At 45.1% G+C, this 13132-nt stretch overlaps 1 protein-coding gene across 1 annotated transcript in view; it reads right to left on the bottom strand.

The window, feature by feature from the left end:
• Positions 1 to 9014, bottom strand: part of tafa5a (TAFA chemokine like family member 5a) — a gene marked incomplete at its 5' end in the record, with an annotated part of 91705 nt that extends 82691 nt beyond the window's left edge. Inside the window, one exon of the mRNA XM_079294111.1 lies at positions 8924 to 9014. Coding sequence (XP_079150237.1) covers positions 8924 to 9014 — 91 coding nt within the window. The remainder of the gene's footprint in view (positions 1 to 8923) is intronic.
• Between the last annotated feature and the right edge of the window lie 4118 nt (positions 9015 to 13132).

The following is a 13132-nucleotide window of genomic DNA, read 5'->3' as shown; positions in this document are numbered from 1 at the left end:
CGCAAACATATGAAAGGTCTGCGCCCATGCATGTGTGTGTATTTTACCCGCATTAGAGAGTGCAATTGTGTGCTTGTGTGTGTGTGTGTGTGTGTGTGTGTGTGCGCGCGCATGGGAGCCCGCATGTGTAACCGTTTGTGCCAATTATTTCATTACCAGCTGACAGATTTCTCTTTCCACTATTACTGCTCCCCTAGCCACAGGCACCGGCAGAAGCCTCGGCGTAAACACACACACACACACACACACACACACACACACACACACACACACACACACACACACACACACACACACACAAACTAGCACACTGCAACCAGTTCAAGTCCATCAATTAAGGAGGCAATTTGCTCAAGTGGTTCCACCTGGGCCAAAAGGCAGGTGGGTGGCTGTGCTCTGTTTACCTATCAGACACTATTAAGGGTGAGATGTCATTGCATGGTTTTACTTCTGCCTGATATGCATTATATGTGTGTGTGTGTGTGTGACCAAGCAATTATGTCAAGTCCTCAGAGGACAACTGGAATGTACTGTATCTGTCAATGTGTGGCAACCAAATGAAAGACGATGAAAACATGTTGTGGATGTGGGTCTTGTTACATGTCAGGTTATCAAGCCGCTGACATGTGGAAGATGCTTTTTCCATTCACTCACATCTCCATCTTTGACAGGGTTGCGTCAGTGAAACCATCGGTGTGTGTGTGTGTGTGTTATTTTTGTGGCATGTGCTCCGATGTGGACTGTGTGTGTCCTCTGCAGCAACATTTCATCCAATCCAGAGTCCCATAAGAACCTACCGCACTCTGTGTGTGTGTGTGTGTGTGTACCAGTGACCCTTTGTGGCCGTATATCCATTTGTATCTGTGCCTGCGTCTGCACATCTACACATGTTCGCAGCATTTATTAACTCTCATGAACAAGAGTGTGTGATCGGAATGTATGTTGACACTTCACACACACCCCTACACACACTCGTGTAATCTGTTTGACAAATCAAACTAGGAGCTACAGGAATTTGCTTTGCAATGTACAAAAGCAAACACCAGACAGTGCGTACAGTCCGTCAAGCTCCGGTGTATATTTGAGTGTGTTGTCTTCGCATACGTATTTGTATACGTCGCAACAGCTCCGCATGTTAACTTATCCTTGGGCTTATGTGGCAGTGCAGAAGGTATAATTTATTGTCTGTTCAGCAAGGCAAATGTGCAAGCCTGGCATATTTCATTTGCTGAATACATATCATTATTAAAATGTGATTCTTTCTTTTTTGTGTGTGTTTCACACTGCGTGGTGAAATACTATCGAAGGGTACATCTGATTCATGCCTTTTACTGTGAATTTCTTGGTGATAATAACCTCTAAAATATGGAACACACTGAAAGGGCAGAAAAGACTCGCCAAGTCAATGTTATGAACGGGAAACAATGTGCGGCAGAGTCAATGCAAGATGTAGAAACAGTCTCACTTCACTGCATTACTTCGCAGATGATGAAACACCTGGTTTGAAAATGCAGTGACCCACATGCCCCAATATATGTAACTCTATTCAACCTCAAACAGACAGCTTGCTTAGCACCCGTCGCAGTGAATCTGGCATAACTTGTCAATTATTGTGTACACCGTTTCTATACAGTTGTGCTACTTTTAAGTGACGAATGTGGCTTTAAAAATCCCCTAGCGGCAGCATTGTAAAGAAACACCTACAGAAGAAAGCTTTCTGTATTCATGAGTTTGCTTCTAACAGTCCCTGCAGGTACAATAATGAAGTTCCTCTCCCCCATGTGGAATGGACCGTAATGATTATGATGAAGCAGAATCGCCGGCTGTTCCCCCCCCGCCCCCCTCCCTCCCTCCCGCTGTTGTATCGACAGAGCTGTAAACATAAGCATAAGACGATATGTAGCAATGATGTAACTGGAATAAAATGGCTATTAAAGGTTCCGTGTTTTAAATTCCATGCGCCACAGATTCTGCTTGTCAAACTATACCTCACAACTTCATAACAAACCAAAAGGGGGAGGAGGAGGTTCCAATGAGTAGACGAGATAAAACATGCAATCATTTGAATAATGTTATTCAAGCAACCTGTCGGATTACAATCCGACACTGTGATGCTCGCCAGCCACGTCAATTATTGTCAACGATGATCACCATAAGTGCAGCAAACGCGTCCGGTTATCTCGCTTTGTTGCATGACTAACATCCATGTCAGCACCTCTCCACCTCTGCACGCTGTAATGGCATTAGAAGATAAACGGGTGGCACCGCTCGTTATGACCCGTAATGTTATGGCTTGTCTTTTACAGTGAGCTAAACCCATTTTCTCTCACTGCGTCGGGACGAGATTAGGAATTGGAACCCCACAAGCAATCTATTCAAGGGTGCAACGAGCTAAGGGGATGTGACGTGCCAATGTTTTCTAGTGATTTTCATTATGTGTCATTCTATTCTAATTCATTTTCAATTGGGCCATAAGAGCTGCCGCTGAAAGCGGTACAAAAAGCCGGGGACGAGCAAAGAGGGATCTTGTTTCGCTGCAAGACATCCTGAGAAAGAAAATAATGATCTTTATGAAATTGCTTTAGACACAATCTGACAGCCGAAACAAAGCAAGTGGCTGGCCTTGTTCGAATCGATAAAGCCTCCATTAGTTTTCTAAAGAGTAACATGCAATTTGTTTCGGTGGAGAGGCATAGCATCGGTAATATTCAGCCTCTTTGACACAAGAAGCTAATGCACTATAGCCAACCTAATGTAAGATTAAACCTACATTTCTGTCGGATGGAAATGGAAAAAAAATGCTCCGAAAGCACCGGATCCATAAAGCATGACCAAAGCCTGTTATCGCAGGTACCACATTTGCGTCACAATGCCCAGGGCCGAGCTTTTGTCAAGGCAGAAACGTCCCTGCATCTAAATCCGTTCAAATGACTGTGAGCTCACGCACAAAGAAGATCAAACTTCTTAAGTAGGTATTGATCAGCCAGATGAACTGACACACACAGCGATTGATCGAACGGTGGGGATGACCTCTCCCTATACCTTTGACAAGAGCAGGAAATCACAAATTGAAACGTCCGAAGGGTAAGCACACTTCTCACCCATCATTTCCTCGGGAATGTGTGGATGTATCACTCAAGCACCCTAGTGGGCCACAGAATCAATAGTACGGTGAGTGAGTTTATGAATAAAATGCACAGAGGCTCAGATCCCTTAAATCAGTACTCTGTGAGCTTGATGAATACACTATGAAGCTAGATCATCGTGGGCCGATCTCGTTGAGAGATGGTCATGATGGACATGTTGCCAATGTTGCAAGAATAGGCCCAGAGGAATCCGCCCAGAGGAGGAAAATGCTGATCTGAGAGGATCTTTCTCCCACTAGCTGACAAGGCGATAGACAAATGGTCTCGCAAGTCTCGAACATCTCAAACTACTGGCCCTCCTCTCTTGTCCGACTCCTCAGTGTGTGTCGTCTGCCAAAACATTCCTCCTCCTCCATCCAATCTTGTGTATATGTATGTGTACATGACTAATTAATAGACCAGAGCTCTATCGCAGTGACCAAAACACATTCCCTGGCTAATGCATAAGGCTTTAATTGAAGATACAGCCGCAGTTATTAAAATCACTCAATTCTTAACGCATTTCCTCATCCAGGAGGATCTAGCAATCTGTGCCAGCTCGCTGGTCTGGTGCCACCATTTACCGCACGTGTTACACATTTTATCAGCAGCATCTGTATTACGTTAATGCGCCCGAGGATGTAAAGGCGAAGCATCGAGTGTCCTTGCTGATTCAAGGTTTTACAGAGTAGCTCAATTCTGCGTCTTCAAGCGTGGATTGGTAGGGCCTCGGGGAGTTTTAGACGGCACTTCATGGGTGGGAGGGCAGGAATGAAGTATGTTAGGTCGATGTCTTTCTGACATCACTATTTCCAAAAGGCCAATGACACCCGCCCCAGTGAAAACTGGAACCTGGAGACAGGATCCTCACAGCCAGCTTTCCATTAAACTCCAACTACTGCCTTTTTTTTTTATTATCCCACAGCACTGCCAAAGCGCAATCAATAGGACTTTAGGAAAACTGGGTGCAATAGTGTACACTTTTTACTGTCCCACAATCAATAGGAACTGTGAAAACAGTGCAATGAGTAAATATTGGAGATTTCACTCACACACACACACACACACACAGATGAATCGTGCCTGCGTCCAGGGGCACTTTTCAGCCGAGGGGGTCGTTTGGAGTGTGGTTGGAAAAAAAACACCACAGGTTTCTGCTGCAACCGTGGTTGATTCATCGAAGTGAATTCATTGACAAACCCTTTAAGTAATGAATCAATTTAGCAATTGATTAATGTGCATTACCCTAATGGGCAGTGCCCTTATGGATAACAGCTGATACTGACCATTAAAGATACCATTGTGCTCAATTCAAATCGGTTTACAGCCGATGACCACGCGGAGGAGCGCTCTGCTTACCTGTGTGTACCATCGCTGCGAGGGATTCGACATCGCTGAGGATTTGCCACGTGAAACACGGTGATTGTGACATCGCTTCTGTATGCTGAAGGAGCATTACTGCGGCATTAAATACATGCGTATTATCTTTATGTCACTTGAGCCTAAAGCTGTTCTTCGGGGCTAAATTCTTTTAACAACTGTGCGCAATGTGTACGCAGCATTCTGCTTCAGACACAATTAATATTCTGCCAGAAAAATGAAACCTCCACAGATGGCACAATGGAATTGAATAGTTGGAACGAAATCTCTGCAGTAAGAAAAAAAAAAAGACAGGAAAACAACACAGTGCAGCATGAAGAGGACAACAATATCAACTGTTAGTTTAAACAACAGTTGGGTCGTATCTTACATAACCAATCGACTGTTTGGCAACTCATACTATATGAATTTGCAGTTGTGGAACTCGTCCCAGTCCTACAGGGAGGCTTGAAGAGACGACTGGTCACTGGGAGGTATTGGGGTCTCATCTTGAGGAGCTGCACCGGACAGAGCCATCTGACAACATTCTGTGAAATTACACAACCTAAGGACAATAGGAATATCAGTTTTTCCGGGAAAACTCACTGACGCTATGACAGACAGCAGCTACTAGGGAGTGCAGACACACGACATGCCTTCCTTTCTAAACTCTGTCTAAAGAGGTGACGGGGCTTCCCTTTCTCCGCGGGCCACGTACGTGCACGACACCAAGCGTTTGCCGCTGCTTGACCCAAATCTGCCTGCGGCTGCCCCGAGCAGAGCTCACACGCCACAGGATTCTATTCTAATCCATATCTTTTCTTCTCAAAGACGATCGCCCCCACGGACCACCCTTCTGTCTGTGGTAAAGGAAACTGATTTTTGGTCGCCTGATGTCAGGCGCAGTGTATGAACACACATATCTCTGTCACTTTGGCCCATTATGGCTCACCGCATGCGGTTCTACCTGTGGAACAATCACTGCAGTCGTCAGGCAGACTGGTGGTCTGTTCAGGGGGGCAGAGGACGTTACGAGGCCACCGGGCTGTGCAGACACAAGCCTTTAAGAATGAATAAAAAGAAAATATGCAACGGTACTCCAATTCGACTCGTCATTGCAACAGAGACGTTTTAGGCAATGTGCCTGTCTTTGAAGTGTGAAACAGCGATAGTGTCTACTAGCAAATTGGGTACAGTTAAAAAGGTAGTTCAGTAGCAGGATTTACCAGGGACTCTTCATAATACCACGTCTGAAAGTGCAGGCTTATTTGAAATCCACTTTAAATCAAAATGTGTCTTTTCAAGCCTTTATTTTCCAACAGAAAGCTACTGAAACAAATTTTTTTTACTCACAACATGTCCATTGGTACTGGCCTTACTTCAACCCACGGTGAAGAAGCAGATACAGATCATTCATTGAAAGTGATTCAATTGATAGCTCTATAGCTGAGGGCCTTGAAATGTCCTCATGATTTACAGCACTTAAGGAGATAATCGAGAGAAAAGGGTTCTAATATTTTGACTACATAAGAAATACATCTCTGAATCTTGCCTGATGCTGGTTTTCACATACTGACGTTTGAAAGAAGCAGCTTGTCCTAACTTTGCCAAAGAGTCACTCATGGTTAGCTTGTTTTTTTGGAATGGACACACTTCATTATTTTACCTCATCCTGTGCGAATAAAAGATTGCCCTGGATTCAGCAGAGAATTCCACACATACCAAGAAACGATTCCGTGAAGCTGTCAAGACTCTCTATTGCCATGTGACAAATATCTCGGCCAATGAAGAGCAAAATGGGATTTGCTCCATTGCTTGAATTATTGAAGTGGACAGTCTGAGAAATTCATGACACAAAATTCATCCACATTCCCGATACATAATGTTTTAATATGTTTTCCATTCCCAATCCACCCTCTCCGTATCCACATTTCTCATTGCACAAGTTCCCCGTGGCACATTATCCAAGAGCGCTGACACAATGAGGTGTGCGACTCCCAGAAATACATCCGCTGGCGCGTTCGGCTATCTAACTGGGTAGATGCTAGAATGTACCCACCGAATGTGGTTAGGTTTTAGGCATGATGAGCGCGAGAAGTATATCACGGTGAGCCAATCAGGGGCAGAGTAGAACGTTTGGTGAGCATCTACCATCTATCGGGCTGGCAGAGGGGGTGATATATTGTTTCTTCAGGAGCATCCCCCTTTGCCAAAATCGCCACCCATCATCTGTTGCTGGCTTGCACTTCCACTTTTACTGGTATAATACAATAATAAAAGGATGTGGCGCTGTTTACAGGCTACCTTTGGGTAACACACCACCTGCATACACATCTGCACCACCAAGAATAACACACAGGCATGCAAACACAGATACAGCCGATCAATCTGTGGCATGAGAGGGTGAGACTAAAAATACATCATTCCTCTCCCTTCTGTTCTGTACATGTGATTCCAATTGGAGAGGCTTTGTGTTGCATAACCCCAGTGTTCTTATGAAGGAATGTGTAAGAGAGGATTTAAAGGGGTCCGTTCTCTTTAAGGCCCCTTGCGCATGCCTTTCATTACTCTCATCCCCAAAAGATTGTCGCTAATGCAGTCTTTGAATGAATGTTATCTGTTCGTATTATTAGCCCTCACAGCTGGCTTTGACCTTGGCCATTCTTGTAGCCTGAAGTGAGCATATTCTCAAACCCCCCCCCCCCCCTTTTGTGCCTCTCTCTCTCCCTCAATCTCTCTCTAGTAGATTTCCAAAAAAAAGGACCTTTATGAGCCATAACGAACTTTGATTGCATCTTCTCGCACACCGAAAGACCAGCAGCTATTGTGACTCAAGTATATGAACAGCGGGGGGGAAATGCAGGCTTAGGGGGGAAAAAACAGCTCAGCGTAAAAGCACAACATGATACGGACCAAGAACTCTGCAATCAAGGTCAAAGATATTGCCTTGCCAGTCAACAAGCTCAACAATGCTGATGGCCTGAATCTAATGAGAGTCCCTCACATTAACACAGCCATGAGCAGCACTTCTTTTTTTTTTTTGGTTAGTTGGCCACACAATCCTCTTTTTGACCTCTGTGCAAAAGGCTAGCATGCCAGAGTAAATTAAAACTCCAAAGGAAGGCTTTAGGACATGTGCCAGCAGAAAATCCTGAACTCCCCTCTTGTCTCCCATTTTGGCTGACAGACAAGGTTCCCCCCCCCCCCCCCTTCAGTATGGCTGAACATTCTCCTACCCAGCAGTACTCACCACAGTGAGGAGAGAGTGTTTGCCACTGCTTGACCTGAATATTTGCCCAGGGCCGGAGGGGATGGCAGGCCATTCCAAGCCATGCTTCTGGGAACGCGGCACAAAGAAAACCCATGACAGTTCTTAAGTGCCAAACACACTCTATTCACCCACGGGTATACATGTACAAAGGGGATATTAAAGTGCAGGTTTTTTTTTTTTACCAGGTTCATACAGTACAGCAGTTCCCTGGGTGAAAGCATTTGACTTCCATAAGGAGTTTGAGCAGTGTGACGATCTCCCAGCAGGTATATGATGCTACATCTACTCTGCAAAATGATTGGTTGAATTCATGATTTGTTGCACACCAAAGCATCAGGATGGATTTTGGTTTGTTGTGATCGTCAGAGTCAATAAATCACATGTCAGTCATTCAGCTGAATGTCAGTGAATGCAGCTCAAATAATCCCCCCCCCCCCCACCCACCCACCCACCAAAACAGCGGAACCACTTGCCACAATGCAGCCATGTCCGCAGGCTGTGGTTATCCATACATACAGCATGGGCACGATTGCGACAGACAGTGAAGCCCCGAGCCTGGCTGTGATGTGTGTGTGTGTGTGTGTGTGTGTGTGTGTGTGTGTGTGTGTGTGTGTGTGTGTGTGTGTGTGTGAATGATGATTGATATTTATGCCGACTTCAACATAAACGGGACAGAAAACACAATAGAAGGTACATGGAACGACATTAGAAGCGCTTGACCTCAATGTTGCCCTAAAGCTAGACTCTAGTGCCATCTATTGAAAACGTTTACAGCAAATCAGTATTCCATACAAGCAGTGTTTGTAATAGTTTTTTTTCTTCTTCTCCTGCACAGCTTGAACTCATTTCTCCAACTTATCAAAATTGATCAATCGATCATCCTCTGCCCGATGACTTGTTGATAAGGAAAATTGCCGGTGAGGAAAATCCCGATAGCATATGTGCCTCATGCAAATCAATCTGCGTTCGGTGTTGTTTGGATTTGATTTTTATTTGACAGAGACCAATAGAAAAAGCCGACGTTTTATTGCGATTGCACCGGAGCCGCACGGACACACTCCGCATTGGAATTGCTGTTGCGGAAAACTTCATATAAACTAGAAGGCGATGGCGCATTGGATCAGTGTAAAAGTGACATGCAATTTCGGTTGGAGTTCGGAGTGAGTACCTTCTTTGAGCAGGCGGGAGTGGATGAGGAGAAGGAGAAAGCAGCAGATCGCTGCTCCGGTCAGTGCCCACGCAACTCTGAGCAGCTGCATCCTGGCGTAGGAAGGTTTGTGGCGGACCGAGACAGCCGTGCAGCGGGAGAGACACACTCCACCTCAGCTCACAGACACGCGCTGACTCATATTCTGTTGGCCAGGGAATTCGGGGTTCGTCCCTTTCATGCGAAATCCTCACTTGATAGTCCGGTGTGGATGTGATAAAGAAGGCTGAGATTCCGTAGAACAACAACAACAACAAAAAAGATGCGCTCTTGATTCAGCGCCGGTGCGTCAGAGTGGCTCCAAACACCAGGGCGATTAACCTCCAATCGAGGTCTGACGGGCTGACATTTCCCCCCCACACCACTTCTCCTTCTTCTTCCCCTTCGGTTTCTTCAATGATCGGTCGTCGGCTCCGACGGCGCCTCGCGCACGACAGGTTCGGCAGAGCGGGCTGCGCCCCTTGGTGCTTCTCGGTCTTCGAGTGCGCACGGCGGTCCACGGCGATGCGGCGCGCAGTTGATGATCACCGCTCTCCGCTGCATGTTACGAACATCTCTCCCACTGCTGGGGAGGCAGAGGCAAACACTGTCAACCAAGTCGCCTTGCAGCCGCTCTCTCTCGCTCTCTCTCTCTCGTATTCCCTCCCTTTCCCTCCCTCTCTCTCGTGCTGTCTCTCTCCCGGTTCGCCACTATATTGCTCCGTTGTTCCGTCCGTGTCCCTCTCTCTCTGCCGCGGTCCCCCCCCCCCTCTCTCTTTTCCCCTTGATTCAGTCAAATGAAACTCTTGCCATTTACGCACGAGAACTTCCAGTTGTATGCGTCTTCGGGATAATCCCTGTTCTTCTTCATGTGCGCGTCATATCTCTTCAAAACATTTTGTTCCAAAATACTCTGCTTGGCAATCCCCCAATTGACTCTTCTTTGAAGGCAAATCAAATCAACCTGAGCAAAGACCTCGCTGCGCAGGTTCTTTCTCTCTAGTTTTGTTCTCCCATCAGATTATGATGATCAAAACAGTTGCAGGCGTGAATGCCGGTCCATCTCTTCCCCTCCCTCTATCCCTGTGTGTGTTCCTCATACAAAGATCCACTGGGTTTTTTTTAGCTCTGTTTAGCTCCAGGTTACGTCATAACTCCCCCAAATAATCTCCTCCAGATACAAAGCACGAGATCGTGCTGCTGTGAAAGGATTGTTCCACTGATAAATAAAAGCGAGCCAACAGCGGGCTGCAAGTGATCATCAAGTCAATCTTAGCGAGAGTGCTTTATGTGCAAGTGTAAATCCCATTTTATGAACTTGAACTTTCAAGAAATCTACAATAAAAAGTCTGTTTTGAGGTGGATTTCCAACACCTCATCCCTAAATGTTGCAGACAAAATGAAAAGTGTGCTGATGAAATGCTGCACCTCCATTTGGCCTCCTGGTTATTGAAACAATCGTCTTTGGGTAGCCAAGCCTGAGGCTCATTTTCCAAGAATATTCAACGCCCCCTCAAACCTATTACACATAGCCTAACATGTCATCATATTACAAACGTGAAGAATTGATGCCGTTGCGAATTCTGTGAAAGCCTCTTCTGCTCAGTTATCTGTGTTTGAGAAAAATATCTCTTGATTCTAAGTGAAAGCAACAGCACTGGAGGAGAACCAATATTGAGTGGCAAAACAATAGCCTGTGTAATCCCCCCCCCCCCCCCCCCCCCAACTGAGTGCCTAACGGAGCCATTGTTTCCTTGTTATGTTAAGTCTCACATGACATGGGATATTCATTCAGTCAGTAAGAGACGGGTCAGTTTGCACACAATAACCCATACGGCCGCGCGAGTGATTAAGCATCATGTGAAAGCGGCGTTTTCCTCCATGTGCCACTTGTGAGTTTTGTCCGGCGCCTGTGTGTTCATAATTGAATCAGAACGGCACGCTTTGAAGACTGACGGTGCCACTCAAACAAGAAAAAAAACTGTCATTGCAGTGTCAATAAGGTTTGTCCCTGCAGCTACGAGCACTAATTAGCTGATAACAGCCTCTGCTGGCTGCCGTTGCGTGCCAGACTGTGTATGTGTTTTGTGTGCACGCTTTGGCTGTCTATGTTTGTTTGCATGCCACCATGTGTGTGTGATGGAGAGGGCTTTTTTTTCTTATCTCTTTCCTGACACCTCCCTGCCTCCTCTCTCCATTGCTGTGATCCATCCGTTTACTGCATGGAAAGCAATTAACAGAGACTTGACCTCGTGTGTGTGTGTGTGTGTACATCTAACATTATCATCTGCTGAGCCTGCATGTATACTTCAATATTCACTGGAGGAGCAGCGACCTAAATATTACTCTGTGCATGTGCATGAAGCCTAATTAGGAAACAGTTGGAAACAGCGAGACAGGAATGATACAGTTTGGCCAGTGGAACCAATTACAATGATTCACAAGGTTTCCACCTTTAAGCTCTTCTGACATATCGACTGATGCACCTGAACCTGTAAAATAGTCCCAAAGCACCCAAACCATATGTACAAAGTTTGTACCGTAATTGTTTTTCACACCACTTTAAGGCGACAACAGCGATTTCTGTAACTCAGTGGAAATATTTACAACATGAAAAGAATGCTGCTTTGCAGCTTCTACACCTGCCAGTAATTAGGGTGTTTCTGTTAAGTTAGGCCTGTTTATGAAGTATAAATTTGTGGATCAACCTTCGCTTCACTTGGCACGTAACGACCTCACACAAGCAGTCCACCCATGGACGATTGTGAAGTCGAGTGTGGAGAGAAAACGGGGCTGAATGTTGCTGGAGTTCTGCGTTGACGCTGCATTTTAGCACCTTACATACAGTCTCTAGTATGGAAAAAAGTACAAAAAATGTGTGATCCATGTTATTCCCATCATCCAGCCTAATAACATCTTCAATAATATGTTTTGTCAGCCGTTAAAGAAGGCCCATCAAACCCTTTATGTTACTTGTAAAATGATGTGACAGGTTCAATTGTACTAAATTGTACTTTAGTGTTTTACATCCCGCGTTCAACTCTGAATCGTAGCTTTAAAAGTGCACGTGGGCTCATTGCTGCACTGCTGTCGTAGGGACCAACTGTTCTGTCTAGACACCATTATAAATCCCTGTAAGATGGTTGCTTGCATTTCTTCCGAAACCCTTTTTTATATTACAAGGGGATAACGAAAAAAAAATGGTTTGAGATGTTTTGGAACACTGGAACTTTTTTTTTGAATTTATTTATTTTTGTAAATTATTAAACCAGTTCCTAACCCCTCTATCCTCACACCACCCACCTACAGTGCTGCCACGTCTCCTCTCTCACTTTCTCCTCCTCTACGCCACCCCCTCACCACTGCTTTTTCCTTGCCAGGAGCGGCGTGATACTTGCTTTGTCCTCTGTGCAGGTCACTGGCTGTGTGCCAGACAGAGCCCATGCCAATAAAAGCCATGAGTAATGGCCTAAAACCTCTACATTCGCTATGTTTCCCATTATTTCCCATGGCCCGATAAATCTGAAGGAGGGCTTAATCAGAGGGAAGAGCTGGAACATACGGCTCGTGTCCAGCAGGGTGTCAAACACAAAGATTCTTACAGTTTAAGCAGAGATAAAAAAAAAAACTGACCCACCGTATTATTGTGCAACTAAACTTATACACGGTATATATTTATATTCTAATATGATTAGTGAATATCACGTATTGTATGGTGCCTTAGTGTGTTGCATTGTGCTGATATTAGGGCCACTAAATTGTAATAACCTGCACAAGGAGAGAGCGAAGCAAAACATTCAAGCTGCAGGTTGCAAAAAAGCAAAGACGCTGATACGCCCTGACGGAAACTGCTGAGTCGGGTGATAATTCTCCGTGGGTTCATCACTTTGAGGCATCCCTTCCCCATAACACTTTGTCATTTGATCTACTGTTACTGTAAGAATATTGACTCGAGCAGCTTTAAACATCTTGAAAATCTCCATAATAGGAACATCAAGTTACCGCTACAACACAAAAGTAAGCCAGTTGAAGAGCTTGTCTTTTTTAATGCGACACCCGAGGTGTCAGGAACGAGATTTGTTGGCCTGTGTCTATGGCAGTTACCTGATATTAAGCAAAAAAACAATAACAAAGACAAAAACATCATCTGCAGAATAATGTGCACACATAGGCTCTTTCTTCAGGATTTAA

The sequence above is a fragment of the Melanostigma gelatinosum genome (genome assembly GCF_949748355.1).
Source record: "Melanostigma gelatinosum genome assembly, chromosome: 22".
NCBI classification, from domain to species: domain Eukaryota; kingdom Metazoa; phylum Chordata; class Actinopteri; order Perciformes; family Zoarcidae; genus Melanostigma; species Melanostigma gelatinosum.
This window is presented reverse-complemented; position numbering and strand designations above follow the sequence as displayed.